Source organism: Ornithorhynchus anatinus, chromosome 10 (assembly GCF_004115215.2).
Source record: "Ornithorhynchus anatinus isolate Pmale09 chromosome 10, mOrnAna1.pri.v4, whole genome shotgun sequence".
Taxonomy (NCBI): Eukaryota; Metazoa; Chordata; class Mammalia; order Monotremata; family Ornithorhynchidae; genus Ornithorhynchus; species Ornithorhynchus anatinus.
Window position 1 is genome coordinate 48,832,552 of NC_041737.1, and position 17,333 is coordinate 48,849,884.

At 43.1% G+C, this 17,333-nt stretch overlaps 1 protein-coding gene across 3 annotated transcripts in view; it reads right to left on the reverse strand.

Annotated features, from left to right (window-relative positions):
• The window catches only part of CHCHD3 (coiled-coil-helix-coiled-coil-helix domain containing 3), a 203,986-nt gene that overhangs the window by 73,421 nt on the left and 113,232 nt on the right, over positions 1 to 17,333 (reverse strand). For all 3 annotated transcript variants that reach the window (XM_029073345.2, XM_007671037.4, XM_029073347.2), the window contains one exon: positions 16,179 to 16,262. In XM_029073345.2, coding sequence (XP_028929178.1) covers positions 16,179 to 16,262 — 84 coding nt within the window. The remainder of the gene's footprint in view (positions 1 to 16,178; positions 16,263 to 17,333) is intronic.

Consider the following 17,333-nt stretch of genomic DNA (forward strand, 5'->3'; position numbering starts at 1 on the left):
CTTAATTGTCACATAAACCATTTCAGAGTCTCTAATTACATCTTTCCTCTAGTCGGTAGCACGTTTTAAGAACTTACTGATTGCATATTTTACTTTGCTCCTTAAAAACATAAGTGAGGATATTGCAGTTATAATTATAAACAGAAACAGATGTTTTCACCTGCGATGACTTTGAGAGTGTCCAGTTACTTGTTTTAAGGTCTATATATCTTCAAATTTTGGGTGATTAATATAAGCCAAATGGAGAAGGAAATTTGCTAATGAAGGAACTACCTGGTGTTTTTACTGGGCAGCAATCCCCATAAGCATCTTGAAGCAAACTCCATAAAAAAAGTTCTACACTTGCATATCGTAAAACCTGAACTACTAGATTCCTGCTGGCTAGTAAATTTCAAACAAGTTACAGGGCTCGATGTTTGTGCTGGCTATATATTTACCAGGCAAGCGCTCCGCTTGCTAAGGAGAGAGGGAGGGGAAAATGGTGCATAGTAAGATGAACTCCCTATAGATGAGCAAAACAGGGTATGCTCGCTCAGCCTATGTGGGGATAGACCACCCCCAAAAAAGAGAAACTCAGTTAATATTTGTGAGAAACTCTGTAACTCTCTACCAGGCTGGGGCTCTCCTCGCCCATCCACCACTGGCAGCCAGTTCAGAGCATTCCTGGGACCATAAGTTCTCTTGTTGTTATTAGCTGGATGTCCAAGCCCAAACAGGGGTCTGCTGAGCCAGACTGCCTCCCACCATCCACCCTTCCAGAGGCGGATAGCTGGAAAATTTAAGATTTGCAAATTGTCCCTTTTACGGCCAGTGTGGACGACTCAACCTCCAATCCACTCTTCTCAGTAAAACAGTGGGAAGACTTGAGTTCTGCTGTTAGAACTCCATTTTGTGGGAATTATCCCTAGCCATGGTTGGAGAGAATAAACAACTGAAAGTGTTGAAGCAAGAAATCCTCTCCTTTAACAACGAGTTAAAATACATAAATTGCAAATCTGAGGAACATTCATGAAGTTTTTAATTTAGGAGTTCTGACAAAACCCTGTACACTGAGCAGCTGAATAATAAAGAATAACTTGCTAAACTGAACACTTTCAAATAAATCACTTTCAGCCTAGATTTCTCCATTTGGGGAATAAACAATAAACAAAGGCTGCGCTCCCCATTTGGTGTTGATATGATGACACTGAAAACCTCAAATGAAGATGTTCGCGCCTGTCTCACCAGGAAACTTAAATTAAAAACTTGAAGCTGGCCTAGAAATGAGACATAGCAAACGGATCAAAAATAGACTAAAGAACAACGGAGATAAACAGTGAGTCAAAACAGTGATTGGTGTTGAGTTGGGTTTTGGCTGATTTGAAAGAGAGAAAAGAGCAGTTCAAGTCAAAGGAGAGGCTACAGATATCAAATACAAAAATAGAATAAAAATGAAAAAGCTATAGCAAACCTAAGTTACCAGTGGAAGAAGTCTCTAGAGCAAAGGTGAAAACCAAAATGTTTAAAAGCTGTCATGTTGGATGGAAGACAGAAATTTAGGTGACTTTGACCTACTTGGGCCAAAGAGCCTAACGGTTGGCGGTATATTGGACAATCAATCAGATGCTGGAATATTAAATTTTTATGCCACACTCCCCTCTCCCTTCCATGGGCCTAATGAGACTAAAATTTACAAGACTACACTTATTTTAAAATTCAAGAGGACGAAAAAAAAGGGATCAGAGGGACATAGGGACTGGCGTGGGAGAATTTTTTTTTATAGGTCTTTTATTTCAATCTGACCACCGAAAGCATATCATTTCTTCCTTAGGAAGGAAGTCTCAGGACTGGGAACACGTTAACTAAGAACCTGTAAAAAGTGAACTGTTTTTCTGTAGTGTCGATGGTTAGTCAGGGAGCCCTCCCACTCACGTTCTTGCCGGGGCGGCAAGCGAGTAGGCTTTGCCGCTCACCACAAAGTGCACATGAAGGTATTATGCATGCAGAAATCATTCTGGGCCAAAATGACGGTGATAGTGCTGAGTTTAAGCATCGAATCCAGCAGGCAGTCGCCTCGGTAGCTGCCGTGGTCACCGTTGCTCACGTTAAACAGCTATTTTTCAGTGATCCTGAAATGCCCGAGGAGGTTCGCCGGGCTGAAAGCTTCACTGCCAATGACACAGTCCCAGCAGGCCTTCCTCTACTTGCAGAGCTGGAGCAAGGAACCCAGGACTACTGATTCCCAGAGCTCTCTTCCTTCCACTGGACCAAGAGCGAGACGATATGGTACTTCAATATGGGGGTACATATGTTGGGAGAGTCCAGAGGCTTTGTTCCTCAACGTCTGCCATTTCTGATTTTGACAAAATTGAGAATTACGACAGACCATATCAATAAGTCATTGTATTTTGCTCTACGGAAAAACCGCAGATAAACTGATTTCCACACACGCGCGCCCGCAAAAATCAATTGTCGTTGCTTATTATGGGACCTGGAAAATGGATCATACAAAAGTTTCCAAGAAAAATTAATCGTTGAATTTCAAAGGAATGCACTTTGGGGAAACGGGAGGTACGACGGCATATTTTAAAGTATTTCATGGTATTGAAAGGAAAAACAATTTAAATATTAGTCCTGCTTTTACCTTAGATTGTAGAATAAATGCATAAAAGAACACCACCCACCATTACAAGATCTTTTGAGCCTTCTGATGCCATTTCTAAGAGCACAACAACTGCTTATTTTTGTCATTAAGTTTACTTCACGAGTGATATTGATTCAAGTCAAATAGGAAGCGGTAGAGTTCAACAGAATCTCAGTCTGATAGCAAGTTTTACAAGGGAGGAAGGGGGGGGCGGGGAGGATGAAATAAGTATCAAAAAATTTAAAAATATACTTTAAAATGACCAGTTAGAAAAGCTAGGACCATGGCAAGGTTATTTAGGCTTCTTTGCATTCAGATTGAGGTTAATGATATTTTAATTCCAAGAAAATCCTCGTATCTGAGAGTGCCTTATAAGGGTCTCCGAAAAATAAAGGGCAGTCTTCAAAAAGGGAACAAGATCTAGAGTCAACTTGAGGAGCCAGCCAGTGGGGTGATGAGAAAACATCTTGTAATAGGTACGACACTGATGATTTCACACTCCCAGTGAGCCAGACAGACTGCTTCATAGACCGGATCTAACCGTCTAGAGAAGTGGCCCTGGCTTTTTCTATACAAGATTCATTTTCCACAGCTGGGTTGTTCCTCTTCCTCCTCCCCGAATTACAGTTCACCCACCCCATGTGTACGATTCCACCCTAATGCCTCTGGCTCCCATAAGGGGCTTCTTGGGACACTTTACATATGATTCTCCCTCTTGCGTAAAAACTCCCATCCTTCAGAACTTCTCCTCTTGGCCTGCAATTCTTCTAACCTCGATGACCACTCGGAATAAAGTACCTCCGTATCACGAACTAACTCTTCGAGCACTTCACACCAATCCCAGAGCAATCCCTGGAACACTGCAGCTCTGACCTATGGGCTTGTGGATCCCTGTCGACAGCATGGGCCTTCGTGGAATGAGCAACGTTCTGAGATTCGGAAAACCCACACTCTAGGTCCAGCTCCAGAACTGGTTTTTGATCTTGGGCAAGCCGCTCATCCTCACTTTCCTCATCTATGAAATGGGGACAAGACACCTTTTCTCCCTACCTCTTGGATTGTAGTTCCATTTGGAACAGGGACTGATCTGAATATTTTCCATCTACGCCAGCATACAATAGGGCTTGGCACATAAGTACTGATAATTATAAACACTTGAGTAGAGTGAATTGCACTCAGGAGCTGCTCAATCGATTCCCTCCACTTTTTGGTACAAAGTTGTCCCCAGACCTTCTCACTCTCGCCCTTAGTTTTCACCCATCTCAACAGCAGCCGGAGGACCTCCAACCCAACACTGATTTTCAAGTCGAAAGCATCCTTGTTTGTTATGATGATGCACGGGACCAATCCCCCAAACTTTTACATGTAATACATATATTCTTACTGAGCACCAATTAGGCTTTCTGAGCCAAAGAGAAACAGGAAATCATTCAAGATCCCTCTCCACCTCACCATTTATTTTCTACATAATTCTTTAAATTTAAACTGAAAAAAAAAAAAACTAGAGAAACTGAATTGAGGGGAAATCCAAGATGTTCCTGAATGAGGTCAGCATCGCAGCATTAAATCACGCTGCTTTGTGGGAAGCAGCATGGTGCAGTGGGTAGAGCACAGGCCTGGGAGTCAGAAAGTCATGAGTTCTAATCAAGGCTCCGCCACTTATCTGCTGTATGACCTTGGACAAGTCACTTCATTTCTTTGGGCCTCAGTCCCTTCATCTGTAAAGTGGGGATTGAGAATGTGAGCCCCATGTAGGGCAGGGACTGTGTCCAACCTGGTGGGCTTGTATCCACTCCAGGGCTTAGTAAAGTGCCTGGCACATAGTAAGCACTTAACAAATGCCATAATTACTATTATTATATATATATACATATATATAAGTAATAATGATAAGCACTTAAATAGAACACTATACTCAGTAATACCACTAAATTCTATTCCTCCTCCTACAACACGATCACTAAAATTTCCACTACAGGTAACATACACTCTCCAATCTGGAAAAAGCCCTTTTTCCTAAGACCTTAATCACTGACCACACATTTTAGGATGCTGACTTCTTTCAGGAACATCTTGGACTTCCTGTCAATTCAGGTTCTCTAGTTTTTTTTTCAGTTTAAAGAGTTATTTAGAAAATAAATGGTGGGGTGGAGAGGGATCTTGAATGATTTCCTATTTTTCTTTGCTCAGAAGACCCAGTTGGTGCTCAATAAATTTCAGCAGGTAGACTGGCAACAGGAAAAGTTACCTGGCAGTGAACTGTAATAACGCTTTGTTTTTTTTTTTATTTCAAGGATTTTATGAGATGAAGCCTTTTTCTTTTTGATTTCTATAAATGGAAATGATTTAATTTTCTGTCAGCCATACAAAAGCAATTTGAGGTGTCTCTACTTTCGGCTTCCATCAGAGCTGCCCAAATGGGATCGGGCCTGCCACTTTTCTCCTCATCTATAGTGTGCTGAGCCCACCTGTCAAGAGAATGCGATTGAACACCTAAGACCTCCCTGCTCTTTAGGAGACCACCAGTTTATCCTCTACAGCCCACAAATCCCAAAAGGCTCATTAATAAATCCAGGCCTAACTTATAAAGGTAATTAAGATATAAAGAGGCAGCGACTGAATCAGTTTCATTTCAGCTCCCTTGCCTACCTACTGTACAACAGCCCTACTTTGTGGCCCATGCCTTCTGTCCCAGAATGACCCCGCACATTCTCCCAATCATCTCTTGATTTCCTTTTAATTCCCCTGACCTGTCCAAGTGCTAATTTAAGGCACACAACTCTACAGAATGGTTTTTGTGTATGGGTGTGGGGGGGGGGGGAAGACGGTGAACACAGCAGATATAACTCCTAAGAGCTTAGTACAGTAAATTGCACTCAGGAGATGCTCAAAAGACACTTCCACTTTTTGGAACTACAAAGTTGTCCCCGGACCATCTCACTCTCTCCCTTAGTTTTCATCCATCTCGACAGCAGCCGCAGGACCAAGGCTGATTTTCAAGTCAAAAGCATCTTTGCTTGTTAGACTATGCATGGGGCCAATCCCCCAAACTTTTATCATCACTCTTTACTGGGTGCAATATTTTTCTCTTTGAAAGTTGATGCAATAAGTACCTTTCTCATAACTGCACTTTTAAACAAGAATGCAACTGAAATTTGTGTAATCAGCTACCGTCTGAAACTTATAGCCCTTTTTGGAATTAAAACTACTTGCCCTTTTTGCCATCTCATTTAATGCATATGGGGAACTGAATACCGGGCCAAATTCAAAAGATACACGATATCATGTTCTAAGGACCCAACAGAGAAATGACACGCCTTGCTCCTTAATTATAGACTTTTGAATTTTAACAAATAGTTCCAAGGACGACTGCCAAATTTCTGCACTTAAGCAAGAACCCACACCAAATGAGAGACTAGTTCAAGACTTATCAAGCATTCTATTTTTAAAAAGAAATTTAGCAATTCTAACTCCAGACCGAAAAATCCACCCCATAAAGAGCAGGTATTTATTAATCTCTAAGGCTTTCTTATAATCCTCCAGAGCTTCCCTCCCAAAAACTTACCCGCGCCTCTACCATGACTTAAAATCGTGCAAAGTGACAAATAGCCTCCCACATCTTCACCCTTAATTTTAGTCAACCTCATCTTTTCCATCAGTGGCAGATAGGATCTGGCAAAACGAAGACATTGGAAGCCTGGTGGGCCTCTGAGTTCCTTGGGCCCACACCATGCCTTCTTTGAACAATAATAATGATACCTATAGTATTTGTTAAGCGCTTACTATGTGCCAAGCACTGTTCTAAGCGCTGGAGTAGATACAAGGTCATCAGGTTGTCCCATGTAGGGCTCACAGTTTTAATCCCCATTTTACAGATGAGGTAACTGAGGCACAGAGAAGTTAAGCGACTTGCCCAAAGTCACACAGCTGGTAAGTGGCGGACCTGGGATTAGAACCCATGACCTCTGACTTGCAAGCCCATGCTCTTTTCACTGAACCACACTGCTTCACTTGGCAGATGAGGGATGGTGGCAGCAATAGGGGTGTAGGGACTTGTGGGGGGAGGCTGCTGGTCACAGTACCTCAACTTGCCAGGACCAGGAAAGAACTGGAAGGCTTTATGACCCAGCAGAAGCTAACCAGGGTATGCGCACTCCTAAAATGACTATGGGAAGCAGCGTGGCTCAGTGGAAAGAGCCCGGGCTTGGGAGTCGGAGGTCGTGGTTCCAATCCCGGCTCTGTCACTTGTCAGCTGTGTGACTCTGGGCAAGTCACTTCACATCTCTGTGCCTCAGTTACCTCATCTGGAAAATGGGGATTAAGGATGCGAGCCCCACAGGGCACAACCTGATTACCTTGTGTCTACCCCAGTGCTTACGACATTGCTTGGCACATAGTAAGCACTTAACAAATACCATTATTATTATTATGTGGCTGGGATTTACGGCTGAGAATCTCTGGTAACATCGCTAGGATGCAGACGGAAGGGCCAAGATGCTCCCTTTCCTCCATCACCCATCACTGTGAGCTCCTCGAGGGACAGGGACCGTGTCTAATTCCCACCCGTGCATTCTTTCCCAGTAGCCTGCACCCAGTAAGTGCTTAATAAATACAATTACTATCACTCCCACCAGGCTGCATTATCCCCACTCCATTCACCACACTCCATTCAATTTCTGTCTCTCAACCCTGTTCTTTTTAGAACAGGGTCTTCTGAAGCCAAATTAACATCGGACATCACGTTTGCTTCACTTACTCCAAATAGAACCTGTGGTTGAACTCTGCATCTGTGGACATTTAGTATTATTCCTTGATGAGGCCGATGAGACCTCTGAGCCTGGCCAATCTTTATGAAATTCCGGCTTAGAGCACAGGTCCGTGGTCCAAGTGCAAAATCAAGAATTACTACTAACCGCTCTGCATTCTGCACTCAAATTCCTAGCTATAAAATAATAATAGTAATGATTCTAATAATAAAATGGTGACAAAGGTACCGAGTGACCTACCTCAAAGGGCTGCTCCTGATACTATACTGAACCTTTGAAAGCCAAAGGGGTGGAAATGATAATAATTACTCGGTTTGGAAATCGAAGGCATAAATATTAACTTCTAAGAATACAGTGCCATGGCTTCACACTACCCTAAGGCTCAAATTCAGGAAACAAGCAAGGTTTTTCCTGAGGTAATACTGTTAACAGCGGGAGATGATCTCTGTGAAAAGAATCAGGGTGATCATTATTATGTTTTTAAATGAAGAGGCATGTCTAGCATACCCAGACATATTGTATAGAAATACAAAAAGTTTAGATGTGATTTCCTCAGCCTTGTAACAACCTATTACATCTTACCTTGCTCTGACCCTTGCAAGTGGTGTGTAGTTTTAAAAAACTTGTCACGGTAATAGAATCTGATTATATTACGGCACCGGCACCATCTTTCAGAAGGTAAAGAAAACGTTAAAGGTTGAGATACTATGAACAAACATAAAACCCGTATTGTAGGCATCTTAGCACTCACGATCATTACAAGCGCACACAAAAAGGCAATACACGGCTCTGCGGCTGAACTGTACATTATCTCTTTTTTCAGAGCCCCGGGGCGATCACTGCGAAGCACAGTGGTCCATTCTAAACCCTGAATAGAGAAAAGGAAGAGATCATTAAATTATAATTTCCATGCACAATTGATACAAGTATTTCCTACCAACGGGATTAATATGAAAGCAAAGATCCCAGAATAAAGCGGCTCAGCAGAGAGGATGGCAGTTTAGTGTCTTGTAAATTTGATTTCTCTGAAAGCCCTGACACATCATAATACGGAAATCCTATTTACTGTAGCAAGCAGGACGGATAATGCTATTTAATACCAGGTGTACGGTCTGCCATCAGTTCACAGCTTTGTACTCTGGGTTCTCATTTTACCCTAACGTTAATACTTTTTGACAGCCTGGATGGTAAATAGGACCCCAAATTAAGTGCTGATCCTATGACTTGAAATTTCTCCTCCCAACTTAGATATGGAAGAATAAACTGGCTCCAGTTACGGGGATCCTTTTAACACAGCATGCTTTTAAGGATGAAACCAGAAAGAGCCAAGACCTTTAATACCAAATGAAAATAACATTTCTTGGCTCTCTGGCAAGCACTTCCCATCAGAACACCCGAGAAGGCTTAGAAAAGGCCCAAATGGTTGTAGGGTTTGTTGGGCAGTGAATTGATAGAGTATGCTTCTTTTCCCCACTCCCAACTCCCGCAGTTTTTGGGTATTGTTTTTTTTCCAGATTGTAATAGAAACTTACAAACTGCCCTTTCAGATTCTTGTGATTGTACGTTTCCTTACGACTAGCCCGGCAGCCAGACGGAAAAAAAATCCAAGTGGTTCAGTTCTTCGAATCCAAATATGGCATGGGTAACCTCAACAATCATGATCACAATCGATATTGTTCTAATGGAGCTCTTTACCTTTCTATAAACCGGTTATTGATACAAAAGAGAATAATGCACAACTCAGTTGCTAAGCGCCACTCTGGGTTACCCATTCCTCCCTGCACTAAAGTGTCTCGCCCAGTGCACAGCCCCAGCAGAAATCCGGAGAACATCTGGCTGAGGAGGGCGGTGAAGACTGCAGTGGCTTTGGAGACGGCTACTCCGATCTCCTAGTTTATGGTGCCGTGATACGGTATTGGCTCTATGCAACGGTCACCCTGGTCGCAAATGGACTCTTTGTGTAAAATTCTGGGGACAATCTGCAGCGAACTGCACCTCTAGTCACCTGCCTCTTGCCTCCATGCACCCCTGGGAATGGGACTGCCAAGAATGAAAGAATGGAGCTGTCAAAGCCACCAATTTTTCCTATTGCTAGCGGTATCGTTAATTCCTTCACCAAGGGTCTCAGCCATGAAATCCTTATAACTGGACCAAGCCGGGTCCCTCCCTTACAAGAGAAGGCTCCACAGACACGACAATTAAAAGTGAGTGACTTGTACCCCAATGTCGTCAATATACAGTGACCTAAGGACCTTATCGCTGCTTTCTACGCTCTTGTAACTCTTAAAAACCCCATATAATCTGTCTTGTTACACTGGGGAAGAGGAAGGCATAAATTCTCCAGCTACTACCCAAAGAATACCTTCTTGAAGGCTGATGAGTGAAATCTCTTTGTAAGTTTAATACACCGATTTGAAAATAAGCTTATAATGTACCCGGCTAAATTGTACTTGAACATTACTCTCAACTCCTTGGCTAAATCATTCTAGTTTAACAATTCAAACACATGTAGTAATTTGGAATTTAAGTGGTACCTGTGACCTAGAACACTGACGGCTGTTGGAAAATACTTTTTTGGAAAAGTGTCTGAGGTTTTTTTCTCAGGGAAACCAAATTATGAACAGTATCCCCTCCTGAGAGTAAAATTGTTTACGTTTTTAGAGTCACAGCTGTAGCTGGTACACATTTACTTCGTCCTGTATTAATCCCCTGAAAAGGTTGACACAGCTTCACTCCTATCCCTGAAATATTTTATTAGTGACAGGCTTCATCTGGCTGTGAATATGCATAACCATTTCTTCCTATAAGGAGCATGCTGTGCTGACACTAATCTGTTCTGTTGTCATCTCCTTTATTACGAATTTTGGCATTTTTTTTTCCTGGTGCACAGAGCAAAGTAGGAATGGAGCTTCTAATTGACAAAAAAAAAAAGAAGTCAAGCAATCAAAAAGCCAATTAATCACAGAGATGAGTTCCGACCCTTTATGATGCAATAGACAGAAACGCCACCTAACCACAAGTGAGAGACTTCTTTTAAATTGCTCATTTGATATAAGAATGATCTTAGAATTTAATTAGCATTTCTCTCCACAGGTGATGGACTAGTACTGTATATTTCTTCATAGCGGCAATTTATTTCTCTCAGTTCCTCTTGTGTTGCTCCAACCCATCCCGCACCACTGTGATCTTCTCTCCATCTCGGTTCGCCACAAAACACTGCTATTAGTATGCAAATGTCTTCTGAGAACAACGGGAGTTTGTAAACCAGACATAATACATGCCATACCATTCTAAGTCCCTCTTTTTAGCTCTCTGATGCCTTGGGCTCCTTCAGTCACTCGGAGCCCTAGTAACTCCCTCCGTGCTGTGCCAAAACCCACCATTCTTACGAGTGCTGCGGGCGAGTTGGAAGCGGTACAGCCAATCGATTCAAGTTTGTAATCTGGAAGTTGCATATGTAAGAGCCTTATGGTAAGGCAGAGATTGTCACAGGGCCTGGACGGGATCTCTGTTGCTCCCTTCAGTGAGGGACGGGAAGGGAGGAGAAGAATGATGCTCAATTAAAGGAGAACAGATCAAGCTGGGGAATGTCAGCGTGAAGCAGCGTGGCGCAGTGGAAAGAGCACAGGCTTTGGAGTCAGGGCTCATGAGTTCGAATCCCAGCTCTGCCACTTGTCAGCTGTGTGACTGTGGGCAAGTCACTTAACTTCTCTGTGCCTCAGTTCCCTCATCTGTAAAATGAGGATTAAGACTGTGAGCCCCACGTGGGACAACCTGATTCCCCTGTGTCTATCCCAGCGCTTAGAACAGTGCTCTGCATATAGTAAGCGCTTAACAAATACCAACATTATTATTAGAGCGCGTTAATGACTGAGACACCTTAGTTCGCAAGACCTCTTGGTGTGACATGTAGTGTCTCTATCCTCTCCAGCACACTGACATAGGAGGCCTGGGAGACTCTTGTCCTCTCTCCATCTCTTCCAATTCCACTTTCATCATGTGTCAAATTCCAAATAGGGCTAATAGACAGTTAAACCCATATCTGCCTTAACAGTATACAGTGCACTCTAAATACCAATGAACGACCCGCAAAATTCCTCCTCAAAAATACAGAAGAGTAGGGGATTTTTTTCCTGAGAGAGAAAACGGTTTTGAAACCCCATCAGCTGGGCTCCAACTATATGAATGAAGTCCAGCAAAGAGATGGATTAAAGGCCAGTGCTATTTTCCATGCCCTTCATGTTGGAAAAAGAACCACCAGCTGCAGTTTATTAAATTAACCAATTGGAGATTATATTTCTGCTTCTAAATGCAAGGGGCAACTCTTTACTTAGATCCCATGGGCCAGATCCCTTCCTACTGGAAATTCATTACCTCTTTGGGCCAGGAGGGACCCATTCAGAAAGTTATAGCTTCTACCCCATCAAATTGTTTACTAGAAATCCAGAGTTACTGCACCTCCCCAAGCATCTCATCTCCCCCCCAGCAGGATCTTGCCTTTTATTTCCCGTCTCCTTTAAGTGTGGGCGCACCTTTCCATTCAAATGAGTTCTAATATTAGAGACTGAATGAAAAACTTTCAGATTAAGTGTTGAGACTGCTTCTGCTGGACCGTAAACTCCTTGAGGGTGGGGATCGGGTCAGTTAAATAATGATAATGGCATTTGTTAAGCACTTACTATGTGCAAAGCACTGATAAGTCTACTCTACTCTCTCAAGTGCTCAGTACAGTGTATATGGCATACAGTAAGCATTCAGTAAACACCAGTGATCGACTGATGGGCCAATCAATGAGTTGTTGATATTTACTGAGTCGCCCCTGTGCAATCTCATTTTATTAAATGCTTGGGAGTGTATGACCCAAGCAGTCTATTGGTCTGCACGCCAGCGCTGGGGAGGAATGCAAACAAAAAAACATCGAATGGGCTGTCGGGATCAGTAGGTTTAGGAAGATGGGAATTAATTGGAGGAGACTTCCCCAGGAGGTGGACTTTCAAGAGGGTTTGGCAGGTAGGGAGAGGAAGGGAGTTCCACACAGAAGGAAAGGCATAAGCAAGAGAGAGAGAAGAGAGGGAGGGATAGTTAGGTGAGCAGGCTTGTTCCTTGGGACCGATGAGAAAAAACATAAGGATTAGAACCCTTTGAAATTTAGGAGAGGCATATGAGAGACATTGATTCTGAAAACTTCTAAATGCTGAGACACAGATGTGATTTTTCATAATATAGCGACGCAAGAATCCAAAAAGTAAAAAGGTAATAATAATAATAATGTTGGTATTTGTTAAGCGCTTACTATGTGCAGAGCACTGTTCTAAGCACTGGGGTAGATACAGGGTCATCAGGTTGTCCCACGTGGGGCTCACAGTCTTAATCCCCATTTTATAGATGAGGGAAGTGAGGCAACGAGAAGTCAAGTGACTTGCCCTAAGTCACACAGCTGACAGGTGGAGAAGCCGGGATTAGAACCTATGACCTCTAACTCCTACGCCTGTGCTCTTTCCGCTGAGCCTCGCTGCTAACTCGGGTTAAGCACTCATATAGTAAGTGCTTAACAAATACCATCATCTTTAGTATTAGCGTCCTGATTTTTAAATTCCCCATCAAACTCCCAACTACTCTCAATCTCAATAGATGCTGAGCGGAGAATCCAATTAGTAGGTATCGTGGTTAATACCGCACCCCCGGCAGCATACTTGCCAACTGCCGCCTAGCTCCGAATCTCCTTTTTTTTCTTAGAAACACATCAGGGGCGGGAGCAAACCACACAATTCCAACATCTTCTTCGGCTGTGGACCCAAATAAGGAACTGACAAGCAACCTCCTTGGAGTGGTAAACAAGCCTGTGTCATACATCTATGCCATTTCCATCTGACCTATGTGCCCCCTCTTACTGAGGGGGGAGACTACTCAAATGCTGCAAGAATGATTAGCATACCTTTCCATGGCACGTCAAGCAAAGGGACGTACCGAAATACTGCTTTGGAAAGGAATTGCAGGGTTTAATCGGATTCGAGGTGAGAGTGGAAACAGTCGGGGAGTCTTTCGGTCATTATCCTCCACTAGAGGGATTGCGGAGCAAAAGGTTTTTTTCCACTGAACTTCTCTGATGGGGGGACAGGACACAGAACTCTTTGTTCGCTAAGATCTCTATCACTTTTGCTTCAACTAATGCACCTTTACCACTGTGTTCAACATCTATTCTTAACTTTGCGATAACCGTGCGGCACTGTCAGGAGGTATTTATCAGCTTTTTCAGTCTTTACTCTCGTGACACTGCGGGCATCATTCAACTCCCCAGTTCTTCTGCATTATACTCAGGAAACGTAGCATCAGAGTTACCCAGATGCCTATCAAGCATTTGATCCTGGATAAAAGCCAGGCGGAGAAAAACATGTACTGAGGAAGTGGCCAAGAATGAGCATCTGAGTAACGGAAAGCAATATCATTCCCTGCAACGCTAAAATAATCTTTTAATGGCACCGATTGGTGCCAGGTAGCCAGAGGGTGAACACTGGATATTAATAAGATTCTGGGGATTGCCTCGTTATTGCTCCCCTCTCTGTCAGGACCAAAATGTTATCTTCCTGCAATGAATCACATAATTCTCTTCTTTAGTTGGAACCTCTATGAATGCGCTTCATCTGGGATGGGTTCAAAAAGTCCCAACAAAGTCACACCTGGTGCTACTCCCGGGAATAAACTCCAGATTGTCAGGGAATTCTGACCTCTCCACTGCAGTTCTTCTGCAGTGTCAGTCAGAGGGAAGCACAGAATTTGGGTGAGGGCAGGGGGAGGGGAGGAAGGAGAAGGAGAAAGGAGAGGCAGGAGAAGGGGGAAGGAGAAGGGAGGGAGAAAAAAAACCAATGTATCCCTGGCACCCGTGGGTCCCCCGCCTTCTGTCCAGAGCTCCCAGTGGGCATTCTGGCACTTCAGAAGTGAGTTTCAAGGATTGCTCTAGGCTGAGATGGCTCCCAATCAGAGGAACTCCATAAAAGACCGGATTAAGGTCCTGACAGCGATCATGACCAACTCTGGGAGAAAATTGGGAGGAGGGAGAACCACTTCCATTTAAATCCTCTGGGAAAACACTACTAAATCAGATCCTCTTGGGGCTATAGAACTATCTGGCTCTGTTTCTCCACTCCTTCTGCCCGGAGAGTTCCCTGTCTGGGAGGGAGACACTCCAGTTCGGGTAAGGTCCTGAGGTCTTCTCCATCCTAAACTAAACCCAATGTCAAAGCTGGGGACTCTGGCAAAGCCACCCCTGGAGTTCAGATCAGGTTTTCCTGGTCTAATCAGGGGGATGCAGGAAACTGTTGTCAACCCCATGGAGGGGCAACTCACAGGCCCAACAAAGGACTGCAACCTAGCAATGACCCACTGGCCAAGTTTTCCTTCTTACTCTGAAGTGATCGGTTTTGAACCCAATTTAACTCTGCAGTAGGGAGGGAGGGATCTAAGCAGCTTCAGGAACAAGTTATTCTTATAGTCTGCAGCTTCCCTTCCTCAACACCATGGCAGCTGGTCATTTTCAAAGGTGCAAGTCCATTCAAAACCGATATATCCAAGGCACACACCATACGTGCCTGTCAGGCCGGACGGCTAATCATTCCAGTTGTGGTTATGCCCTCAACATTTCCATTAAGGAAAATCGCCAGAGAAAAATCTCTTTAATTCTAGCTTGTCTGAGAGTTTATATACCGTAATAGATGATAGTCTAGGATTATTTCAAATAGCTTATTAATACTATCTTTCACTAATCATTCAATTACCATACTGGGAGCGTGGCTGCCTTTAATCAGTTTTGTGTTTTCTCAAATTAGCACAGGCACTTAGGCACCATCTTGCCCACAGAAGCGGACTGGGTAGTCTGGGTGTTTCTGTTATACCATATTCTCCCAAGGATTTAATACAGTGCTCTGCACATAGTGAGCGCTCAATAAATACCACTGATTGATTGTGCTGTTTCTTACAAAGTCTTAGGAATGGTGCCTTCTCTTCAGTTAATACAACTCCATTGTGAAATATACTGTGATCTTCTAGGGACCGCCCAAAGGGAATGAGTGGTGAGAATCAGATCACTTTTAAGTCAAGCGCTTAGTACAGTGCTCTGCACATAGTAAGCGCTCAATAAATACTATTGAAAAGTTAAATTTGGTGGGGGGATGGGACCCTGGAGGTGAAAAAGGATCATTTTCCAGGAATGCAGGAAGGCTCTAAAATCCTTAGCATTTCATTATCACTTGTGCTGTCAAGTCTTTCTGACCCCTGCGACGCCACGGATACATCTCTCCCAGAACGCCCCGCCGCCATCTGCAATCATTCTGGTAGTGGATCCATAGAGTTTTCTTGGTAAAAATGTGGAAGTGGTTTACCACTGCCACCTTCACACGGTAAACTCGAGTCTCCACCCTCGACTCTCTCCCATGCTGCTGCTGCCCAGTACAGGTGAGTTTTCACTTGTAGCAGATTGCCTTCCACTTGCTAGCCACTACCCAAGCTAGGAATGGAATGGATCGACCTCTGCTTGACTCTCCCTCCCATAGTCGAGACTGGTAGAGTACTGGAAACTCACATCTAGCTTTGAAATACAACGTGTGTGTGTGTGTGTTGCGGGTGGGGGCGCGCAGTGCTTCATTTTGCTCCTACTTAACCTTGGTGACATGGTGGGATTAAGGCTTTTAAACACATTTCATCAAAAACGATCAAGCTGGTCACAGGAAATTCCAAGAAAAAAATATTTCTGTGCTTTCCCCTCCATCCCCTCAAAAGACAGAAACTGTTCTTACCCTCTCTTCCAGTCTAGCCAGCTGCTCTTTATAGAAGGCATCCTGTTTCTTCATCGCTCTGTCTTTCTCTTCCAGCTGCTTGGCCTAAAAAAAGAAATGAAGAAAAACCTATATCAAGAAAAAGCAGCACCAGCAAAGTAAAAGTCAAACATAAATTGTGTTGGAAGTAAGTACAGTACACAGAGATGAAAATTTTGCAGCCAGTTAGGATTTTGCTGCTCACAGGGAAAAGAAAAAACATTAATAAGAAGATGATTGCTGATTTAAATGTAAAGACTGAATCTGTATTGTATTTTTTTCCTCTATAACAGCTGTGACCTACTTTGTCCAAAAGAATCTGAAAGTGTCGGAATGCTGCACAAGGCTGACTATTACTGAACTTCAAGGATCACTGTTCTATATAGTAAAACTTCCATTTTACTTTGGACAAAGGCTGTTTCAGCAATACGATAGCCCACTTAGCAGAATACCAGCCTGCACACACAAATTTTTCTACACGTGACTTGTACAGAACATATTCACAATAGGGAACCTTGAAATTACTCAATGAAGAAATCTGCATTTACACACCACTCCTTATATTATTCAGTTTCTTTCTAATAAACAGTTGCCTCGTGGGGGGAAAAAAACATATAGCTGAAATGGTGGTGCTTGAATGGTTTGGATAAGCTATTAGTTTTGCCACTCTGATTTGTGAAGCATTTCATTTTTCCAGAAATGTAAAAAAGAACAGAGATAAAGGACTTGTTATCCTTTAAAAGGACAATAACAATAATCGTAAAAATAAGGGAATTTGTGAGTCATGAATGATGCCGGAGACTTTAGAGAATGAAGAAATGCCTTTCAAAGAGCAAAACTTTTGGTTACAAACCCCACACAATATTGAAAATGAGACATGTTTTAGGGTTCAAATGCACCTGAAACAGTTGCCAGAGGAAAATAGTTATCCTTTGGAGAACGGAAAGCTCTCAGATGAGTGGCAGATCATAGGGAAAGGAGGAAATCAGGTAGACCAAAAAATAGCATGAAAACTACTTGACCAAGCTAAAGATAAAGGTTCTTTGCACATGACAAAAGAAGGAATCTGGCTGTGGAATCAGTAGAGTCACTAGCTAACTGTGGCTTAAAAAATGCCCTCAGGAAGAAAAGGAGATG